Source organism: Colossoma macropomum, unplaced genomic scaffold, assembly GCF_904425465.1.
Source record: "Colossoma macropomum unplaced genomic scaffold, Colossoma_macropomum, whole genome shotgun sequence".
Lineage (NCBI taxonomy): Eukaryota > Metazoa > Chordata > Actinopteri > Characiformes > Serrasalmidae > Colossoma > Colossoma macropomum.
The window spans coordinates 1203438-1227494 of NW_023495386.1; the positions used below are offsets into that span (position 1 = coordinate 1203438).

The 24057-nt window shown below is 39.2% G+C and overlaps 1 protein-coding gene across 1 annotated transcript in view; it reads right to left on the reverse strand.

Moving 5' to 3' along the window:
• Positions 1–21902, reverse strand: part of pfkpb (phosphofructokinase, platelet b) — a 52489-nt gene extending 30587 nt beyond the window's left edge. Inside the window, exons 1-8 of the mRNA XM_036562419.1 lie at positions 21676–21902; positions 14431–14504; positions 11285–11362; positions 8081–8270; positions 6812–6977; positions 4986–5030; positions 3943–4051; positions 1502–1597 (exon numbers count right to left, since the gene is read on the reverse strand). Of these exons, the coding sequence (XP_036418312.1) occupies positions 1502–1597; positions 3943–4051; positions 4986–5030; positions 6812–6977; positions 8081–8270; positions 11285–11362; positions 14431–14504; positions 21676–21760 (843 nt within the window). The 5' untranslated portion in view covers positions 21761–21902. The remainder of the gene's footprint in view (positions 1–1501; positions 1598–3942; positions 4052–4985; positions 5031–6811; positions 6978–8080; positions 8271–11284; positions 11363–14430; positions 14505–21675) is intronic.
• Positions 21903–24057: the final 2155 nt, after the last annotated feature.

Here is a 24057-nt window from a genome sequence, read left to right on the forward strand (position 1 = left end):
ACAGAACAACAGCTCCTAAATTCATAATTTTATCTGAATTCCGGACAAAAAAACTGTCTTACAGAAACATCATCACAAGACAAAACCTTGTAAATACTGCCCTAACTTTAGTACAAACCCAGCGGTGTCTTCTGTTCTAAGCTTCTGTTTCTACTGTTAGCAATTCTGTTGTAAAAAAGAGACTGTTATTGTTTTTAAAGCAAATGTGAGCCAGCATAACTATAACTAGCATAATGACATTACATTTATTCATACTGCAAAATATTGGTTTCACTTGTGAGAGTGATTTTTTAAACTCTGTGGTTCAAAAATGTCAGACACTGCAGTTACGTTCTCCCCATTCCCTCTCATTACCTTTGTGTGTTAATGTTGATTAAAACTTGCCAAATAAAATACTGCAGTGATGCTAAAGAATAATGAGAAGACTGTGACTGTTTATTAGGAGGAATAACATTAGCATTGCTTGCAGGCCAGCTAAAGCTTTGGGAAATAGACTATGAATTTCTCTTATCTCTCAAAGATAAAAGCTCTAAGTATAGTTTATATGATGGTGACACATTTGGTAGTCTACCAGGTTATTCCAAGGCTGTCAAGAGTTACATTTTCTCTCTTTTAATAACTTTTGAACTTCAGTTTACAAAGTACAGTACTCTTCAAAATTCAGAGACTGGAAAATTAATTTAATATCTGGTAAAAAACAGCCTTTACATACAAGTTGAGCCATTTTCAGGAGGTTTTCTTCTGAGGAGATAAGAATACAGTATATTCCACTTGTATAAGAAAAAACGTTTCTGAGCGCTGATGGCTAATTCTCTTAAAAGATTCCTGCAGTGGCTAGCATCACTAAGTGATGGAAGAAGAGAGAGGGCCAACCTACCCACTTAATGGGGCCAGCTATGCTTTCTGGGGATCCCTAACTTCTGTTTTTGCTGTTAGCCTTTCTGTTGAAAAACGACAATGTTATCTATTTTAGAAAACTGTGACATGTAGCATAAGTTCTTTAACAACTGATTATCAACCTCAGTCAAAGACTTTAAGATTTCTTAAGTTAAGACAAGATGCTGTAGACAAAATATAATTCCTAAATTAAAAAAAGGTTTTCTTCTATAATATAAATTTGTGAAAAATATTGACCTTGTCAGATCTTTATTTAGGGCAAAAGATAGGAAGTTTCTGCTATACTAACTAAGAGCTTAGTTGGCTACTGTGTGCATGTAAACATATTTAGTTTAAAGCAATGGCACTTAATACAAATCACAGGAACCCAGTGCTCTGCATATTTTTGTGCTGTCCTTGGTCAGCTTACACCTGACACCTGGCTTTAGAATTAGCTATTGAGTTGAGACAGATGTGAAGCTCTGGGGTTAGAGCATGCAACTGCAGAAGTTCAGACACAGTCCAGGTGGACAGAAGAACAGCAACAGGTAGGTGGGAGAACATGCAGGTCGAGGCAGGGTAAGAGTGAGATGATGATGATCTAAGCCAGCTGTGCAGTACTCACGTCTTTCACATAGTCCGTAGTTATGGACCTGTTGTGCGAGTCTAAGGCTCCCTCTGCTACTATGATGATATTAAGCCTTTTCTTATCTGCTCGGTTCTACAGGGGGTTTAAAAGCACACAAATATCACACATGCAGAGCAAAGGTAAGATGCAGTACTCACGTCTTTGACAGCATCAGATGAGATGGGTTTGCCGTGCCGGTCTATGGCTCCCTCTGCCACTATGATTATGTTGAGACGAGAACCACGCAAACGACTCTGTACAACAGCATATACACAACAGCGAAGGAGCAACAAAAGGACGTGTGTGTGTGTGAGTCTGTTTATACTTGTCATTTGTTACAACTCTATGGGCCATAATGTGTGATTTTCTTTTAATTTTGCTATGTAGTGTTTGTAGTGTAAGAGACACATATTAGATAACTGGAGTTTTTTGCTCAGGAGAAAAATCTGAGCAGCAGGAGACTTCAGGAAAAATCCCCTTTGTCTTTCCATCTGATCTCATTGTTGTCTAGGAGAAACTACACAGACAATAATAAGACCTCTTCTTTGATTTTTCTAGAGGCCGGCTCCCTCTGAAATCCTCACAGCCTGAAAATGTAAAATGTCTGTTTAAAAGGGCTCATCTCTTTGTTGAGATTTTCATGAATACATGGTGGTGATAAAGCTTTGAAGTGTACGGTAAACTCTGAGCTAGTGATGCTGAACAGACACATGAGTCTTGCATAGAAATCTGCTTGTTGGGCAGAAAGGATCTTTTTTGGTTAGTTTGGTTTTAGTTTAGTTAGGGAGTTAGTTTAGTTTTTGTATTTTCTTTTCTTTTCCTTTCTAGGTAAATTAGTTTTCCCCAAACCTAAGTTTAGCTTTCTTTTATTTGTTATTTTCTCTTTACCTACCCTACAGCTCCATTCCTTTTTCCTCTTTTATCCAGTTATTTTGACGTTTGGGACGTACTTGAAGTAAATAAAACTGTTTATCATTGCACTGCTGGTTGTACAAGAAGTATGCAATATGATTATGAGTTTTTTCACCAAGAGGACCAGCACATCCATTTTTTCAGTCTTGAGGCCTGAAAGTAATGTGACAGACTACATTCAATAATGTAAGATATAATTAAAATAGCATTTCTTGCAATTTGAAAATTGCACTTGTCCAAATTGCAACTGATATTAAATGATTAATTCTTGTTTACCCTTTGAGCCTCACCAGGAGGGCACAGATCTCTTTTATTTATGTTGCGGCCAGACTTAATGCATTTTACTGTCATTGTAAGCGCGAGAAGGCTTGGTTAGGGGTGGGAGATATGACAAAAATACAATGGGCCTCATTCACCGACTATTCATAACAAGAAATTTCTTCTTAAAACGCACTTACGCAGTTTTCAGGAAAATTTTGAGATTCACTAATGTTTCTTATCTGGGATTTGTTCTTAGGTAAGAACGGAATCTGCACACATGACACTGATGTAGACTTTTTCTTAGGACCTTTCTCAAGAAAACATTTTAGAAAAAAATTTATGAAGATATTGGTGAATGAGGTCCAATGTTATGATAGATGCAGACATTTTCATGATACCCAATATGTATCATGATATTTAGTGTTTTGATAAGATAGAACAGACAAGAAACAACCAGCAGCGCCACATTTAGAAATAATGTATAAAAACTATGAATACAATGATTTTTGTTTCACACTGACTTTACTATATTTTACACTGACTTATGCTCTCATTGTAATAAATCATGCAGTTGGTTAGCATTTGTTCACTGTTTTTAAAAGGCCTATATCATAGAAAACTGAATTTTCCTCATTCAAATGAAAGAAGTTTATGTTACTGCATTGCTCACTCCTTAGTCCATGCAATTGATATATCAAAACCATGCTGCAGAAAGGGTCGATACTGAATTCATTGTTTTTTTATGTCATAAAACCAACTCATTTACGTGTATCCACCCACACAGCCAGCTGCAGTTTAGCCCTACCCATTCATACCAAAGTTATAGGGAATGTTTCAGCCTGGACTGCTTTCTGCATGAAATACAATACTGGCAGCCAATCAAAACAGAGATCATTTACACATATCTTAAATGCACAGTAACAAAAATAGCCTGTTTAATTCAAAGGGATAAAGAGAAGTTGGAAAATGGTCACGTAAAAATGAATTATATTGACAGTTTTTGGTACATAAGCCCACACAAACATCATAATTTGACAAAAAAAACATGTAAAAATAAAGGCTCTTTAAGTACTGATGATATCTACAACATGCTCAAAACAGTACTGGGACAAAATGTGATGTAATTTATCATTCATGATAACAATAAATATTGTCATATTGCAAACCACTAGGTTCCATGTATCCATGTATGTGGCTGTGTTCTTGCATAATTTTGTATATGTACAGCCTACGTGTGTGTGTGTGTGTGTGTGTGTGTGTGTTACCTCTGATAGTTTCTGACACATCTGTTCCTCCCAGCCATCCTCTGGAGGCATTTCAGGAATCAGCACCCAGTCAGCACCGCACGCTAAAGCACTGACTAATGCTAGATACCTACATACATGCACACACCACAGCATGAGTTTTAGTACATATATCCCTGATCTTTAATACTAATACTTATAATATTATAATTTTTATAATATTAATTTTTAACTTCATAGCTGTTATATTAGTAATTAGTAACTTACACTTCTTAGCAGGTTTCTTTTATTCTCTTCCTTTTTTTATCCATGTTCATTACTTTATATGCATTACATTTACTTTATTTTATTTAAATTTTATTTTTATTTGGACCTTTTGTAATTAGGTTTTTATTTTTGGACTTCGCGTTAAGAACAGTGAACTACCTCGCATATGAAAATGTGCAATATAAATAAGACAACAACAACAACAAGAAAAAAAAACAAGAAAACATTTAAAAAGGCTTCTGACCACTGAAGAACAGGGTAAAAGGGGCATAAGTAAGCATGCATAGAAACAGATGGACTACAGTCTGTAACTGTAGAACTACAAAATGCACCTTTATAGTAAGAAAAGCTGATAAAATGAAGAAAGTATGTAAATATAGGAAGATATATGTAATATACATATTTTCTCTGTTGGAACAAAACCTTGTATCTCCAAAACGGTAACTTTACAGGAAAAGGAAAAAACATTATTAACTTATAATGAAAGTTTATGTAAAAATATTTTCTTCCAAGTAATTTTGGACATTTTTTATTGGTCTGTTAATCAAGTTAATCAAGTTTTCAAATTATGCAAAAAAGTAAAAAACAAGGTTACTGAATAGAGATTACAAAATTTTAGTGCAACAGCGATGATACACTGTTTCTTACAGTAACAGAGACAAGTAGAGAATTTAAAATATGCATAATCATCATGCAAATTACCAACTATTTACTGCTGATTTATGCAATGCATACAATGTTTTAAAATCCAGTAACTGTGACAGCCCTAAAATACTTTTTCATATATGCAGCCTCACCCGCAGTGTCTCCCCATCACCTCCAGGACGAAGGTTCTCTGATGGCTACAGCACAAACACAACATGCAAAATCATTAGATCCTTTAGCTGCTGGCTCTGGGGACTGAAATAACAACACAACTCAGGAGAACACATGATAGACCACCCGTCGCTTTATGTGCTTCATCCAAGGACTACAACACAACAGATTTACACAGTCTGCCAGATATAATACAGCACAACAAAACAACTGGTTCATCTGCCTGGCCTGACTAGAGTTTGCTTTGTGCTTCCAGGGAGTTACACATGTCTGCAGTGTGTTTTACTGTATGTGTGGTGTCCATGTTTGTACTTGCATGTGTGTCAGTTTGAAATTGTATGTGCATGAACACATATGGGCATAGTTGCCCTCTGGTGTGGATGAGCATGTATTTGTGTGTGCCTTTAGGCATGTGTGCATGACTATGAAGATTAAATCTCTCTACTTCTGATTGTGTCTGCCTGTGGTTATGTATGTGTGTTAGAGTTTTAATTGGGCCTAAGTTGTGGTCCGAATCTGAATATTACTTGAGAAATTTCTGTCCAAGCCAAACCAAACCCGAAGCAGAACATCTCATTTAGAGTCCTGTCTGTCCGAACCTGACCTGACAAGAACCACATCAAAAAGTTTTAAAAATGACCCAAGTACAAACCCCCACCTCCCCCTCCGGGGATGCCTATCAAGAAGTACTACAATTAAAATTTCAAAATGTATTTTATTGGCATTTATTGAAGTAACATTACTGGTATTATGATTAACTGAGTTCACTAAAGTTAAGGTTAGTTGGACCATTATTTCACAATATAATAATATTAATGATAATAACAATAATAATACTACATGACCTTTAAAGCCCTAACAGTTTCTAAAAAGACTGAGCATCTCACATTATCTGACTGGTTTCAGCAGATTTTTCTGAGCAATTGAAATATTGGGGATCACACACTAAACTACGTGGGAACACACTCTACTCAACCTTGAAGTCGTTGCTGAAACGAGCTGAACTCACCGAACTGGCGCAAACTCACATGTTCTCCTGTTACTAGGAAACGAAAATGCACAATCTTGAAGCAGCTTGCTGCTGTGGCTGTTTTCTCTGCCATTTGCGCTGACACAGTAAAGAAGCACCAGGTAAACATATTCAAATGAGGGTAATGGATGTAAAGTTGTAATTGGTCTGGTAGATTTTAGAGTTTTGAATGCACATAAATTCAATTGTGCCCGTGCTGTAACTCAGTTCATTAAAAACTTTGCTACACATACGTGACTTTCCACCACTTTTTTCTTTGTTGTATTTACTTTCTAATTTGTATTTACTTTTCAAATTTACTTCTTTCATGCTCTGACTTTTCATTGGCTGTTAGGAGTCCATTCAGATTGAGTCACAGACTAGTACACACAATTAGATTATGCTCGGAGTTGGGTTGAAAAGAATATAATTTGTTTGATATTCTGCTGGTCTGAAACGCAAGTCTGGTCTGAAGTCTGAGTCCCTCACACACTCCCGTCGGCTGCAAAGAAATAGGAAGACTGGTTGAGTGTTGCCACGTGCACTAAACTGCACTTTCCTGAATCCACTGGCCGTTTTATTTTCTGTGCATTGTCTCACGGAGGAGGAAAGGGAGGAAGAATAGAGTAAGGAGAAAAACTAAAGCAGGGGGAAAAGTTGGTAAAAGCTTTTAAAAGTGGGAGGTGGATTGTGAGAACCTGCACATAAATTTGACCTGACGCAACATATGTCTGACCCTGACTGAAACTGATGGGAGCAATAGCTCAAGTTTTAATGTGTCTGTGGGTGAGTATGTACCTCTGTGCTGTGGTCATTATGGCGTCCACCACCTCTATGATCCTGTGCAGAGCGGAGTCGGTGCCGATGGTCATGTCTGTTCCACAGAAGTCATTATCTATGGAGCCCACCATGCCCACGATATGCAGCGCAGAATGCGTTTCAGCTGCCTGCTCATCTATCTGACCTGAGATAGAAACACGGAGCAGGACATCAAACACAGAAAGAAAGATACCCAATATGGAAAGAAACCTATTTCAGTAAGAACACCCAACCCAGGAACGTGTAGAACGACATCAAAGCTGAATCAGGTCTGTTTATCTGGATTTATGTACCAACAGTGATAAATCTTTAACATGACCATTTTCCAACCTCCCTTTATCCCTTACACCTTGTCCTAGGAGCAAGTGATATAAACAGTGATGTAAACAACAAAACCAAAATGCTCCTTATAATCAGTGAAGCTGTCTACATTAGCTGCGAGGGGCACAGTGCGATGCAGTGCGCATTTGATGTTTCTGGTGTAGACATCTGGAAGGCTTTGTGACTTATACTACATTTGAAGGTTACTGAATGAGTATTCAGTAACCTTGTTACACAATAAAAAAGGAACGCAGAATGTTTAAAAAATAATTAATTAAAAAAAATAAAGAATTTACATATGCATAATACATCCGCAGTCTCTAATATTCTCTGATTAATCACCCCTTTAAACAACCTACTCAACACCAACAGTTCATTGATTGGATTAATTTTGTTAAACCACGGCTGGAGGACATTTACAACAACATAGGCCTGTTGCCGCTAATTATCTGTGTACTACCACTACTCACTCCTGCCAGCACTTGTCTGCCCTCCTCCAGCATGTGATACAGGGCTGTTTATCCCTGCACCTCTAGATTACAGAACAGCCTCTTCCCCAGGGCCATTACACAAATAATTTGGTAATCAACAGCTCTCCATAACTGACATTTCCCATGCAGCACTTCTCTCCCTCTTAATCCCTTCTCCTTGGTTCCTGACTTCTCAGTGCACTCCCACAATCCAGCCACTGCATGGATTTGTTCATATCAGCAGCATACCTGATTTAATTAAATAACTGATTAACTAAAGCAGGTACTGGATGGTAACTAAACAAAACAAAATATCAAATTCAAGGAATTGCTGATCAAATTTTGTTTTACTTGCACAATGACAATAATTTATCCATTAACTGATTCATAATTGTGATGTATTGAACACACTACTGATCTATTAAACTCTTACTAATCTAAGCTCCTTCTCTGTTACCTGTTTGCACAAGCTCCTCCAACAGGCCGCTCCACTCCTCCCTGAACAGATTAGCCCCGGTCAGGCTGCCGTCTCCACCAATCACACACAGGTTTGTAACTCCGAGTCGTACCAGGTTCAGAGCCGCACGCAGACGGCCCTCATGTGTACGAAACTCTTTACAGCGGGCACTGCCAATTACTGTACCACCCTGTACACAATTACACATACACATACAGACTTATACACATACATAAGGAGATATTTGACATCTGTGGGTCACTGAACTTAGTACAGAGTTTCATTTCTCTGCCTGTGTTTCGAGGGAAACTGTCAAATATGCTGTGTCCTGCCAGAACTGAAAAAGTGTGGTCTTTACAGTTAGTCTAAAAATGGAAAAAATCTTAACAATGTTGTCCAACCAATATGCCTGGATTCCACTCCTAAGAATCAAAAATTCACGCTAATATTAACTTGATTCACTAATGTGGACACAGACATCCAACAGTCCAAGTCGAGTCTCAAATCTTAACAGTTTCAGGTCACCAGATTACAGTGTCAAAACTGGACAGCCCTTGTTGCAGGGCATGTAAAAATATGTGTTTTATCATTTTTATTTTTGCATGTGATCATACAGTTAAGAGCTATACAATGAACTTTCTACTAGTGTCTACTTTTCTATCTATTTGATCTTCAACTGTGTAACAACAGAACAATGAAAAAGCAACCTATTGCTTATTCACTGATGTATAAGATTAAGTTATGCATTAAACTGCTTGCTGATACTGACTGTAATTGAGAAATAATGGCCCAGCATAACATAGCCTACCTTTACCTACCCATGTGATGTGTCTCAACTTGAATATTAAATAGGATGTTTAAAATAGCAAATGCACCGGTAATAGTGTACTACTTAACTGACATGATATTTAGTACACTATATTTGGTTTGGGATGCAGCTGTACATTGCATCACTAATGCCAGGACTATCTACTTCAATTAATGTAATGGATTTAGAGTGAGACTCAACAAACTGATTAAAAATATACCAACCAGACACTGGACAACAGACCTCAAAACCAGACTGCCCAGTCCTAAATCGGACATCTGGCAACGATAGTGCAAATCTGAGTCGAGTCTTTAATCTTTAGTCAAGAATTTTAGTAATTTTATTATTAGCTGTAGGCTAAAGTAAACACCAAATAAAAACCTTAAAAAAAAATTAAAGCCAAATTTAATATGGCTTTAAATATTGAGCCTTTCATTACAGAAAAACCTCCAGTCTGATGGAAAGAGTTTAATCACTACATGCAGTAAATTTGGTGTTAGGTGTTAGGAAAGACACAAAACAACTTAAAACAACTGGTTATTCCACAGTTTCTATAGTAAGCTACCCAGCAAACCAGCTAATCCAACTAAAGCGATGTGATCCGTTTCTAAAACATCTAGAACAGTTAGATTAGCTGATAATTTCAGTTAGGTCCAAACTACATGCTAGTCAATCATTTTGCGTCTTTCCTTTCAAAACTGCATTTACTGCATGTAGTACTTCATTTCTGTCCATCAGACTGAATGTTTTCATATAAATAAAGGTTCATTATTTAAAGCCATATCAAACCTGCTGGTGCTGTGAGCTGCAGGAGAACAACAATGCAGTAATGACTGTGCATGTTTGTAGCAAATCTAACAAGTAAACACACATAATTGACCACATTAAGGGCTGGTGGCCCTAATTTAATCAGTTTTGTTTGTATTATTTTATATTTGTATTTTTTCTTGGGCTAGATAAAGGCAAGTTTAAGTTGAGTCACAAGTCAGTCAACACTGGATTCAAGTACAACTTGACTCAAATCTCCATTTCTGAATGTGGATATTAAAGATGTGCATTCTGATTCATTTTGATATTCGAGTATTTGTAAGAATTACAGACAGTATATTTGGTCAACCATTGGGAAAAAACCTTTTAGGATTACTTTTTAGGTCATAGCACTGGTGTTAAAAGCACACAAATGTGGCAGCAGACATATGAAAAGATGATTTTTTATTAGTAGTAGTGGAGCTTGCCTCTTCAGATAAGCTAATGAGCTAACACTAAAGCTAACTAGTATGGTGTTGGATGCTGATGAGGTCACGTCAAGGTACTTTCTTTCAGGTGGACATATGCCAACAAGTTAGTTTGTCCAAGAAATAGCTTTTCATTGATTCTAGATCCAGCTAACATCACCTAGAGTAGTTAGCCTAGTTAGTAAGACAAACAATTATCACCTGCAGATTTGTCACAAACAATGTTTTTGTGATCCAAATTCAATTACAAAGTACCACATGTGGGCATTACAGAGCCTTACCCTACAGCAAGCATCTTCCCTGATAGTATTACGTATCATGCTGTTAATACTGAATGGTTCTTCACATTCATTTAGTTAAAAACTAAACTATTGTCAAACTGGTGTGTTGGCACCCTTCTTCTGGACTGATTTTACTCTGTAAAGAGTCTTCTCATAATGCAACATAACAAATATTCAAACAGTGATTTCAGTTTTTGAATGCTGGCCCCTGGGACTGTTAACCACATACTTGAGTAACATACCTGTGCACATCCCTATTGGATGTATTCAAGTAACCCGCAAGAGATGTCAATCCAATAATGCTCTGTGCTTTTTGGTAAACATGGGAGCATGATACAGAGCCATGCTTACCAATAAAACAAAGGAATTTATTCGCAAAGGAACTCTTAATAAAACAATTCAATATCTCTAGAACTATGATGCAACATGTTGTTATTGTTTGGTAAATATTTAGAGATCACAGAGCTTTTCCTGCAATGTCCACAACTATTATAAAATATTTCCAAAAATAGTAACAGTAGTATTTTAAAGTGAACAAGAGAAAAAATATTACACAATTATGAAAAATAAATTACAAAACGATGGCGATGTGATCCAAGACCCAACTTGTTCATTTGCATTTTTGTGGTTACTTTACTTTTTATGATACATAAGTTGTTCAGTCTTCTGACAGTAGTAACAATATCCATGAAACACTAAGAAAAGCATACAGAAACATATTGTCAGATTGTCAATGCCTACTAAACTTCACCAGCTACCGATAACATCACCAAAACTGCTAACTCCCCATTAGTTTCATAATAAATAACGCTGATGTACATGATAATGCTACATTGATAAGTGTCATATCACATTTTAGTATCATCTATATAGTACTGACCAGTTGAAGCATGCTGGAGACACTCTCCCATGTGGCCTCCCTGATGTTGTCACCTCCATCCACCATGCCCTGGTAACCCTGCATGAGAGAGCACACTTAATCTTATTGAACTATTAGCTGATCTTAATCAAGAAGCAGCAATTGCATATTTAAATGATTTCAATTGCACAAGTTTAGTTCTTCTGTAAAGATAAACAGCATAAATTTTTTTGGGGGGGGCTCAAAAAGATGGGGTGTTCCTCATGAAAGTCAATGCTATTGCTGATATACACACATTTATAAAATGTTGAAACTGGGATAAACATTATGGAGAAATGTAACGTTTATTTGTAGATGGTTACAAATTGAGTAGAATTAAGAGAATGCAGACATTTTAGCACAGTGGTCAGGGTGTCTCCCCTCTGGGGAGACTGCACATGGACTCTCACATTTTAGACTGGCTCACTTCAGCTCCAGCTCCACCCTGTCTCTTTCCATTCGTAATTACACACACCTGCAGCTAATTCTGAACTTACTTAGTTCAGTATATGGAACATTCTACTGAATTAGTTTAAACTGTGGTCCCACAGCAAAATAAATAAATAAATAAATAATCAGACATTCGATTATTTTATGATTTATTTAAACACATGTCATTAATTGAGATAGTAATGTGCTAAATATATCCAAAATCATCATTTATAGGATACTTCCTATCGAGAGAGGGCTGTCCCAAACTCTAACCCAGTAGTTCTCAAACCGGTGCTCAGAATCCCACATTTTTGCTCTATCACTTGGCATTGCAAGTCAGGTTGGAGTACAAATATGGACCGGCTAGGGGACTGAGGACAGGTTTGAGAGCTGTAAATTTCAGCTTGTGAAAATAATACTTAAAATAGTTTTTTTTTTAATGTTTTTTGAAGATCTTTTTGATTTTTTTAAAGTGAAGAAATCTAAATGTATCATTAAAAACTTTATATCCCAAAGAGTTTTAGTCCATTATTTTATTTTATCAAACGCTTGCATTTTATAGCAGGAAGTAAGACTGAATCCCTGCCCTTCATGGTCAGATGGGCTGCGTCCAGAAATCCTGAAAGTGACTGCTTTTTCCTACTGATGCTCCTCCTCTCCTATGTGACCCAGAAACCGACTGACCCAGAAGGATAACTGGCTGAGATAGTGTGGGTGGAACAGGCACACTCTGTGTAGCAGCTTAGGCTGTGCTTTCAAGTGAACATTGTTATTTGTTCACTTCATCAATAGCTGACACCAAATTATGACGCTGAAATGAATCAGCTGTCCTATTTCCCTAGTTTCAGCTTGTTCTCTCCACTCTTCCTGATCCTTTCCGCTCCTTGATTCCTCTGCATTTTTCCAGGTTAGGAGAGGAGCAGTAAGAAGGCAGGGGAAGGACAGGAGCATAAGCAGGAGTAACATTTTCCAGACGCAGCCATGGTGAGCAGTTAGATCCCATTGATTTGAAGTAAATGTGTCCCAAAGTCTGAAAATCAGTGTGTAACTTTAAGAACTCTCAGTACTGAAACACATATTTTCTGCATTTAAGTAAACTTTTTTGAGTTTTAATGAAAAATATTATGATTTTATGTGTGTACAACTGCTGTGTTTGCTAGTCATGTGCTGGCTAGCATTTTTATGTGCAAAATTAGCTAAACTGAAACATGTGGTAAAGTAAAATGAACAGAATTAATGCACAGGGTAATTCAAAGCAAAAGGATTTTAAAAGGATTTTGAAGGATTCCAAAATGTGTTTTCAACTCTGACTTTGAATCAATTTGGCAAAATGATCCATATATTCCCAACTGTTTGGGCTCTGTTTCTGTGCTTTCAGTGCAGTTTCCCAATGCAGTTCTGAGCTATGTTCTCCATTCCTGTTTTGAGTTTTCATGTTTTCTGGACTTGCCTAGTTTTCAAATTTTGAATATGGATTTGCCTGCATTGTTCCTTCCAACACATCGTTGCTGTCCAAAGAAAAACATGTATCTCATTTTTGCTGATTTTTAATTTCCTAAACCATTTGAACACAGCAGGACCAACCAAAATGCTCCAAAATCGTTTGGAATAAAACCATTTTTACATTAACTTCCTTAAAAGTTAAGAACATTTTTGCCTTCTCCAGTAAAGATGCTATTTTAGAGATATCATTTTTATAGACAGTGACAAAATGTTTTGACCCCTGCCTGATAGTGCTGTCAAAACATACCAAAAATTACAGTTTATAATTCCTTCAAAAAAAAACACACACAGGTTCGAACTGGTGAAAATATCTATTTGTGAGCATGTCCATGTGAGGGCAAACCAATACAATGAGAGACATAACTACCTGTATATTTATTTCAACATAAACATGCTTTTTAAACGACCTACATACCTACAAATCACAAAATAAACAAATAAAATAATCAGGTTACAGTATATAGAACAGACATTCAAAGCTCCGAGTGAGCTGTGCTGTGATAAACATGGAACAACAATTATTTTTTCCTTGACATGAAATGGGAAATAAAACCACACCACTGGGCACCTGCACTATTGTTGTGCTCCAGATAGCAGGCTTGTGACAGGCGGTGTACAATATGAATTGAGCTGTGGCTGTTTGAGTTGAGTTCTGGATGGCAGGCCATGCTCATTTGGGTGTATACTTTTGAGATGTGCCTAAGGCTGCTAGTGAACTTGCCATCTACTGACCAAAATCTGTAAGCATTTCTAAATGGAGCTTTTTAGATTTTTGAGAGTGCAAATCACTCTCCATGACCAAGTTGGGTTGTGAACTCTTTGACATTGTTATCACACGGTTGTTGTTGAATTATTCGCTTGTATCAGCTTGACCCACATTTCATTTTCAATCAATGAAAGTGACATTGTGTGACTCCTGTTCATCACATAATGCACTGAGTGCTTGTGAGGCAGACAGCCACAGTAGTGCTGTTTATTTTCCATAATCAAATGTTAATTTTCACAATCAAATGTCTGTTTTATAATTTGATTACATAATTGAATTTGGTATATTCGTGGACAGTACTACTGCCTGTTGTGGTGACTGAAACACCAAGTCTCAATGTTCCATATATTACAATAGTAGCCAGCATCACATACACTCTGCTTTTTGGTGATTGTTTTAACAGCAGCACTGAGCTTTGTTATCATACCTCATGGATAAAATAGACTTTGGCTCCAACATAAATCCCCATCCTGACAACAGCCCTTACTGCTGCATTCATTCCTGGAGAGAGAGAGAGAGAGAGGTGGGTGTTTTGACTAATTTCTGGTAGCAGCCGCAACAAATGAAAAGAAAAATTATTTTAAAGGGCCTATATCGTAGAAAACTGATTTTCCTTCACTTTTTCAATAAAAGAGATTGATGTAGTATATACAGTGCTATGAAAAAGTACCTTTTTGTCAGTGTGTTTCAGATCTTCAAACTACTTTTAACGTTAGACAAGAGAGATTCAAATACAGATGCGAAACAAAGTCACTGACATCTACCAGTTTGAAAATGGTTACAAAGCCATTGCTAAGGATATGGGACTGAGAGCCATTATTCACAAATGGAGAAAACTTGGAACAGAGGTGAACCTTCCCAGGAGTGGCCGATCTACCAAAATCATGAAGAGTGCTTTGACGACTCATCCAGCATGTCAAAAGAACTCAAACATAACTCTAAAGAACTGCAGGCCTCACTTGCCTCAGTTAACGTCAATGTAAACGATTCTGCAATAATAAAGACACTAGGTAAAAATGGCATCCACGGGAGAGTTGCAGGGCGCAAACCACTTTTGACCAAAAAGAACATGAAGGCTCACCTCACATTTGTCAAAAAACATCTAGATGACCCCCAAGACTTTTGGGATAATATTCTGTGGAGTCAAAGGTGGAACTTTTTGAACGACATGGGTGCCGTTACGTGTGGCATAAAGCTAACACAGCTTTCCACCTAAGAACATCATACCAACAGTAAACATGGTGGTGGTAGTGTGATGATCTGGGGCTGCTTTGCTTCTGCAGGACCTGGATGACTTGTCATAATTGATGGAACCATGAAATCTGCTCTCTATTAGAAAATTCTGAAGGAAAATGTCTGCCCATCACCTAAAGCTCAAGCGCAGTTGGGTTATGCAGCAGGACAATGATCCGAAGCATGCCTCTGAATGGCTCAAAAGAATATTTGAATGAATGTTTATGTTCAATAAAAGTAATGATCATTTATAAGCTACACTTTTTGTTTACTGGTGTTGTCTTTATCTTACATTAAAATTATTTGGATGATCTGAAACATTTAAATGTGACAAATTAGCAAAAATAGAAGAAATTGGATAAGGGGCAAATACTTTTCACAGCACCGTAAACACTGCTAAAGTTTCGAAACATACCGTTTACTCCCCAGTCTATATGGTTAATATGTAGAAGCTGAATTGCATAAACAGCCTAAGTTGAATTTATTGTTTCTGTGGCCAATACTTTTACATGTATCTGCCTGCTCAATCTACAAAAGTTTAGCTCCACCCATTCACAATGAAGTGATAAGGTGTGTTTCATCCCAGACTGCTTCTTGAATGAGGCACAATACAGGGCAGCCAAGCAGAATAGGGCTCATTTACATGTAACAGATGTATAGGCACAGGAATAAAAACAGGGACAAAGAGAGAATTTGGAAAATGGTCATGTAAAAATTAATTTTGACTGTTTTTAGTACATAAAACTAGAGGCGGGCGATATGGTAAAAATACAATATTGCAATACTTTAAGAAGTTTTCATGATACATGATATGTCATAATATTTATTTTTTCAGACATCTGATCAGTTGGAACAGAGAAAAAAAGAACCTAAAATGTAGTGCTACATTTTAAAAAATAATATCAAAAACTGTGAATATAATGATTTTTGTTCAATATTTGGGATACTGTGTTGCACTAAATCCAGTTAAACAGGACTAAATTTGCTCTCTTTATAATGAAACACGTAGTTGGTCAGTGTTCTACAAGTACAATATACAAGGTGTGTTCAGAAAAGTATATTGTATTGTATTATGACATCATTGCGATAATTATATATACATAAATATTACCCAGCCCTATATAAAACCACAAAAAAGAGAGAAAAATAAAATGCAAAAAAGAAAAAATGTAGGTCATGGACTCTTTAAAATGTGACAAAATGCTTTTAAAAGAATAGGAACTGATATACAATGGAAAACATTTTTATTTCTCTAGTAAAGGTGGTATTAAGGATAATATAGCATTGACATGTCTTGTATGTGTAAAATCACTTTCAGTAAGAATTTACTTTTTAGCTACGATAGCCTCATAGCTCTAGTGTAAAACTAAAGAAGAAAACAACATTCATGAAGTATTCATATTTTACATTACAGTAATATGGACTGCTATGTCCACATTACTTTTTTACTTACTGTTGTTTTTTTTAGTGATTATTTAAAAACAGTGATTTTTTTGTAGTATACGAATGGAAGTCAACTACTTTCAATGAAGTGATCTAAAAAAATTGCGTTTCAGTCAGATAAATATGGTTTTCAACACTTGAGAAAAAGAGACAAAGCCAAGTTATGTTGGCTGTTGAAATATGTTTTCATTGGAAATAATATATTATATAATATATAAACACTTTTATTTTTTAACAATCTCTCACTGTAAACAGACATATTAGTCAATGTTATTATCACATAAAATACAGGTTTATTGATTTAATTCTGGTTGAAACAATTGAGATTGAGTCAAGTCTTAAGATGTTTTTTTAGTAATGCAGGGCAGACCGCTCTAGTGATGTGGGCCTGACTGTTGTAGTGATGCAGTGATGACTGCTGTAGTGATGCAGTGATGACTGCTGTAGTGATGCGGGGCTGATTGCTGTAGTGATGCGGGGCTGACAGCTGTAGTGATGCATGGATGACTGCTGTAGTGATGCATGGCTGAAAGTTGTAGTGATGCAGGGATGACAGCTGTAGTGATGCAGGGCTGACTGCTGTAGTGATGCAGGGCTGGCTGCTGTAGTGATGCGGGGCTGATTTCTGTAGTGATGCGGGACTGACTGCTGTAGTGAAGTGGTGTTGACTGCTGTAGTGATGCATGGATGACAGCTGTAGTGAAGTGGGGCTGGCTGCTGTAGTGAAGTGGGGCTGACTGCTGTAGTGAAGCAGGGCTGACGGCTCTAGTGAAGCAGAACTGACTGCTGTAGTGATGCGGGCTGACTGCTGTAGTGAAGTGGGCCTGACTGCTTTGGTGAAGCGGGGCTGACTGCTGTAGTGATGCAGGAATGACCGCTGTAGTGATAAGCAGCTGTAGTGATGTGGGACTGACAGTTGTAGTGATGCGGGGCTGACTGCTATAGTGATGCGGGACTGACTGCTGCAGTGATGTGGGCTGACTGCTGTAGTGAAGCAGAGCTGACTGCCATAGTGATGCTGAAGCGACTGCTGCAGTGAAGCAGAGCTGACTGCCATACTGATGCTGAACTGACTGCCGTAGTGAAGCAGAACTGACGGCTGTAGTGAAGCGGATCTGACTGCTGTAGTGAAGCAGGGCTGACAGCTGTAGTGAAGCAGAGCTGACTGCTGTAGTGATGCTGAACTGACTGCTGTAGTGATGCGGGGCTGACTGCTGTAGTGAAGCACAGGTGACTGCCGTAATGATGCTGAACCGACTGCTGTAGTGAAGCAGAACTGACTGCCGTAGTGATGCTGAACCAACTGCTGTAGTGAAGCAGAACTGACTGCTGTAGTGATGCTGAACCGACTGCTGTAGTGAAGCAGAAATGACTGCCGTAGTGATGCTGAACCAACTGCTGTAGTGAAGCAGAACTGACTGCTGTAGTGATGTGGAACCGACTGCTGCAGTGAAGCAGAGCTGACTGCTGCAGTGATGCTGGACCGACTGCTGTAGTGATGCTGAACCGACTGCCGTAGTGATGCTGAACCGACTGCTGTAGAAATGCGTGGCTGAATGTTGTAGTGATGCAGGGATGACAGCTGTAGTGATGCAGGGCTGACTGCTGTAGTGATGTGGGGCTGATTTCTGTAGTGATGCGGGACTGACTGCTGTAGTGATGCAGGGATGACAGCTATGGTGATGCAGGGCTGACTGCTGAAGTGAAGTGGTGCTGACAGCTGTAGTGATGCATGGATGACAGCTGTAGTGAAGTGGGGCTGGCTGCTGTAGTGAAGTGGGGCTGACTGCTGTAGTGAAGCGGGGCTGACTGCTATAGTGAAGCAGGGCTGACTGCTCTAGTGAAGCAGTGCTGACTGCTTTAGTGAAGCGGGGCTGACTGCCGTAGTGATGCAGGAATGACCACTGTCGTGATAAGCAGCTGTAGTGATGTGGGACTGACAGTTGTAGTGATGCGGGGCTGACTGCTATAGTGATGCGGGACTGACTGCTGCAGTGATGTGGGCTGACTGCTGTAGTGAAGCAGAGCTGACTGCCGTAGTGATGCTGAAGCGACTGCTGTAGTGATGCTGAACTGACTGCTGTAGTGAAGCAGAACTGACTGCCATACTGATGCTGAACCGGCTGCTGTAGTGATGCTGAACTGACTGCTGTAGTGAAACAGAGCTGACTGCCGTACTGATGCTGAACCGGCTGCTGTAGTGATGCTGAACCGACTACTGTAGTGAAGCAGAGCTGACTGCCGTAATGATGCTGAACCGACTACTGTAGTGAAGCAGAGCTGACTGCCGTAATGATGCTGAACCGATGCTGTAGTGATGCAGGAATGACCGCTGTAGTGATAAGCAGCTGTAGTGATGTGGGACTGACAGTTGTAGTGATGCGGGGATGACTGCTATAGTGATGCGGGACTGACTGCTGCAGTGATGTGGGCTGACTGCTGTAGTGAAGCAGAGCTGACTGCCATAGTGATGCTGAAGCGACTGCTGCAGTGAAGCAGAGCTGACTGCCATACTGATGCTGAAATGACTGCTGTAGTGAAGCAGAACTGACGGCTGTAGTGAAGCGGATCTGACTGCTGTAGTGAAGCAGAACTGACTGCCATACTGATGCTGAACTGGCTGCTGTAGTGATGCTGAACCGACTGCTGTAGTGAAACAGAGCTGACTGCCGTACTGATGCTGAACCGGCTGCTGTAGTGAGGCTAAACCGACTGCTGTAGTGAAACAGAGCTGACTGCCGTACTGATGCTGAACCGGCTGCTGTAGTGATGCTGAACCGACTACTGTAGTGAAGCAGAGCTGACTGCCGTAATGATGCTGAACCGACTACTGTAGTGAAGCAGAGCTGACTGCCGTAATGATGCTGAACCGACTGCTGTAGTGAAGCAGAACTGACTGCTGCAGTGATGCTGAACCAACTGCTATAGTGATGCAGGACCGACTGCTGCAGTGATGCGGGCTGACTGCTGTAGTGAAGCAGAGCTGACTGCTGTAGTGATGCTGAACCGCCAGCTGTAGTGATGCGGGGCTGATTGCTGTAATGAAGCAGAGCTGACTGCCGTAGTGATGCTGAACTGACTGCTGTAGTGAAGCAGAGCTGACTGCCGTACTGATGCTGAACCGCCAGCTGTAGTGATGCGGGGCTGATTGCTGTAATGAAGCAGAGCTGACTGCCGTACTGATGCTGAATCGACTGCTGTAGTGATGCAGGGCTGACTACTGTAGTGAAGCAGGGCTGACTGCTGTAGAGATGCGGGGCCGACTGCTGTAGTGAAGCAGAGCTGACTGCCGTAGTGATGCTGAACCGACTGCTGTAGTGAAACAGAGCTGACTGCCGTAATGATGCTGAACCGACTGCTGTAGTGATGCTGAACCGACTGCTGAAGTGAAGCAGAACTGACTGCCGTAGTGAAGCAGAACTGACTGCCGTAGTGATGCTGAACCGACTGCTGTAGTGATGCTGAACTGACTGCTGTAGTGATGCTGAACCGACTGCTGTAGTGAAACAGAGCTGACTGCTGTAGTGATGCTGAACCGACTGCTGTAGTGATGCAGGGCTGACTGCTGTAGTGATGCTGAACCGACTGCTGTAGTGAAGCTGAGTTGACTATTGCAGTGACGCTGAACTGACAGCTAGTGATACCAAACTGACTTTTAATCTGATATGAAGCAGACCAATGTAATGATGCAGAGCTATCTGCTATAGTGATTCTGAGCTGACTGCTGTAGTGATGTGGAGCTGATTGCTATTATGATGCTGAACTGACTGATGTAGTGATACAGAGCTGAACACTGTAGTGAAATTGAATGGACAGATGTAATGATGCAGAGCTAACTGCCATGGTGATGCTGAGCTAACCTCTGTGGTGATGCTGAGCTAACCTCTATGGTGATGCTGAGCTGACCAATGTAGTGATGCTGAGCTGAGCGCTGTAGTGACGCAATGTGGCGTGGCAGGATACAGCACTGCTACTTGACTCTCCTCACGTACTCGCACTGCCTGCTCAACGCGCACGCGCGCTTTACCCGGCGGCACAAATTCTCTGGGGGCTTCCGCACTAACAGCTGCATCACAAACTCTCTGAAAAACAGACTGGACTGCCGTTCTGACAGAATGACTGTGACATTCATTTCAATCATCCCTTCGTATTTCATAAATACATCACATGCATTTTACTAATCTAATTTTCATTCTTTATACTCAGTTCAGCAAACTGATTCTGGAAACAGCAAACATTAGACTATACTTCACATTTACTATTAGCAGGACTGCAGACAAAAAAAACTCTTTACACAGAATATAAACTCATTTCTACAACTGGAATGGAAAGAAAAAACTATTTATTAAGTAAAAAAATCAGAATTAATCAGAATTAAGAATAAGACCAATTTCTCAGGTACACACTTACAAAAGATGGTTCTTCAAGGATTCTTTAAAAAGGGCAATGGTTCTATTTAGACCCATTCTATAGAGAGCCATTTTAAGCTTAAATGGTTCTTTACATGGTGAAATGGTTCTTCAGACTGATGGTGTTCTGCTAGTGTTACGATGTCAAGCTTGTAGCAAGAACTCTTTTTGGTGCTATACAGGACCATTTTTAAAAAGGTTATATAGAACCATATACAACACATTCTGCATCATTCAACTTATGGTTCTAAATAGAACCATTGCCTTTATTAAAGAACCACTGAAAACCAGTGCGTAGAAGTAGGTAGAATGGAGATATATAGTAATTTATCAAACAGAATGGAGAGTAATAGCCATTAGTACATAACGTAGCGTCACTGAAGCTGTGCCTAATTAGTTTAAGTGAAGTGTTGGCTGGCAGCACATCTGGACAAATGAAGGGACATCTGTTGCACCTTAGCTTTTCATGAGAGTTCAGCACAGCATTGGAGAGAAAATTATATTTAGGTCAATCTTGGACTCCTCGCATTCCTCTACTGGAAACGAGCGGCCGGTGTGTGCAGGCTAATCCGGTTATAGCCGCTCACCTTGAGCATCTCCGCCGCTCGTCAGCACGCCGATAGACTTTCCTGCTCCGGAAAGATTCTCGAAGAATTTTTTCGAGTCCGGCATCGTTCAGGCGAAGCTTTCTCCCACACGAGGTGTTGTTCCTGATACGGACTGCTCAACACGACAGCGATTATTGCTGGCTGTTCGAAAAGGACAAGAATTCGGACCGCTTTTTATTACAGTTGTTTCTCTCCCTCACCCGTATTCCGACAAACCCCGCCTTCTGCCCCCCTTGATTGGTTAGTAGTTTGTAACTGGGATTGGACGGACTGCTTGTGAGCCTCAGAGCCTGAATCTTCCAGCTAATCAGGTCGAAGGATCTGCGGTGGGTCGGAAAACGGGTGGGAAAAATGACGTTAGACTGACTGACAGCTCCAATGGCCAATAGGCTTACAGATCACGTCTTCTGTAGACAAAATTGGACCAATTGAAGTCATAATGCTAGGATCAACGGGGACGTGCTGCAGGCTATTTGTTTATTAGTTAGTAACACGTTACAGGCGATCTATGCATATATTATCGTAAAGAGCTAGGTGATACACACCATATGGGTGTATTTTTTCATCAGAAATTGAAATTAAATAAAGAACTTGTCAAGGTCAACATGACGTCAATGCAACTAGTTAATTTGTACGTGAATGTTAAAAATAAGGACATATTACCCACAAACGTATAGCTTATATATGTATGATCTATATATAGCCATGACATACAGTATATAACACTGCCTGTATATGCTATTTTTTTCTCAAATGTACAGCTTGATTCTGTTTGACAAATGACCTTCCTCCTGGGTGTGTGTGTGTGTGTGTCCCTATCCTCATCTGGCTCTATTTATTCTGCTTTATCCCTGTTAGTGGGAAAAGGAGACTATCTAGTAGCAATAGTAGTAGTAATAGTAAGAGAACGAGAAAAGGCGAGACACAAGTAAGGAAAGAAGAATAAAGCTTAATAAATATGAGCAGTTGTACACAGACACACCCTTACTGTAAGTGTCATTGTCCATTGTGTTGTGTGTCAGGCAGATGAAAAGTGCAGGGTGCACTCCTGCTGTCTGCACTGTTTACAGCCAAATCCTCACCCTGTGTCTGGGGAGAGAAAAGGGGAGGGAGGGCTGGTTTATATTGGGATTGTGTTACTTCTCAGGCTGCTGCTGCTTGCTGCTCCTGAGCTCAGTATCAGCCTTATTCTAAAGGGTTGATAGGTGTGGATAGGCCAGTACGCAAAATAAAAATGTTTGGGTATTTTTTCATGTTATTGCCTGTTTATTCCTGCAGAGTCTCAGGCCTCAGTCCCCTATCTCAAGCATTCATTTATTTATGTATTTTCATTTCTTTGACTTTTAATAATAGCATCATACTGTTGCATATTTTGGGTGTTTTTTGAAAGTGTTAAATGTTAACATTACAGCCATTGGTTTTTTAAAGGTTATAATGTTTGGGTCAAAGCCATAATTTTTTCATTTGCATCTATACTTCATGGTTTAAAATGTGTACTTAAACCATTCACATGTGGTTAAAGTGCACATTCTCATAATATTATGATTTTATAATATTTAATATTATAATTTTTTAAATACATTTTAGCTTTACCATGTTACAGCACCTTTTATACATACATGCATTCATATATACCTACATATATAGGTTTACATTTCAAGGCAACATAATGTCTGGGACATAGGGCTTCACAGATGTTTGTAATCACTCAGGTGTGTTTAATTGCTTCATTAGAGCAGGAATAAGAGAGCTTTGAGCATCTAGTCTTGATTCTAGGCTTGTTCAGGACTATCATAAAACAATGTTTCAGGTATCAAGCAGTATATCTACAACCATTCTTTCTAGTAGTTCAGTGATAGGTAACCAGAGGCATTAAATGCTGATATCTGGTCTCTGTCACCACCACTGTGATAACAAATCTAACAAGTCTGAAATTTCTCTAGAAGGGAGTATTATTCATGAAAACCACTCAAATTGTAGTGGGGGTTGAATAAAAGAGTATAGGAGGACCTACACACGGTACTAACACACACACAACAAAACAGTAAAAACTACCTTTGAAACTGGAGCAATTTGAAAATATGTAAATATGTTGCCCTCATGTGGCCATCCGCAGCTATTACAACTGCTGTTGCCGTCCAGAACATTTAACCATTGTGTTTTGTGCTTAATAAAAAAAAATACAAGACAATTTAATCTGTCCTTTCTTTCTGCGAGCTCTTCTGTCAGTGCTTTGTCCTTTCGGAGGTTAGCAGTGTTTATCTGTATCTGTAACCGACTGTATGGTTCCCTGTAGTCTCCAACAGGTTAAATGCAGTCTTCCGCTCTGGCGGTTGCCATAGTGACCCTAACAAACTCAAA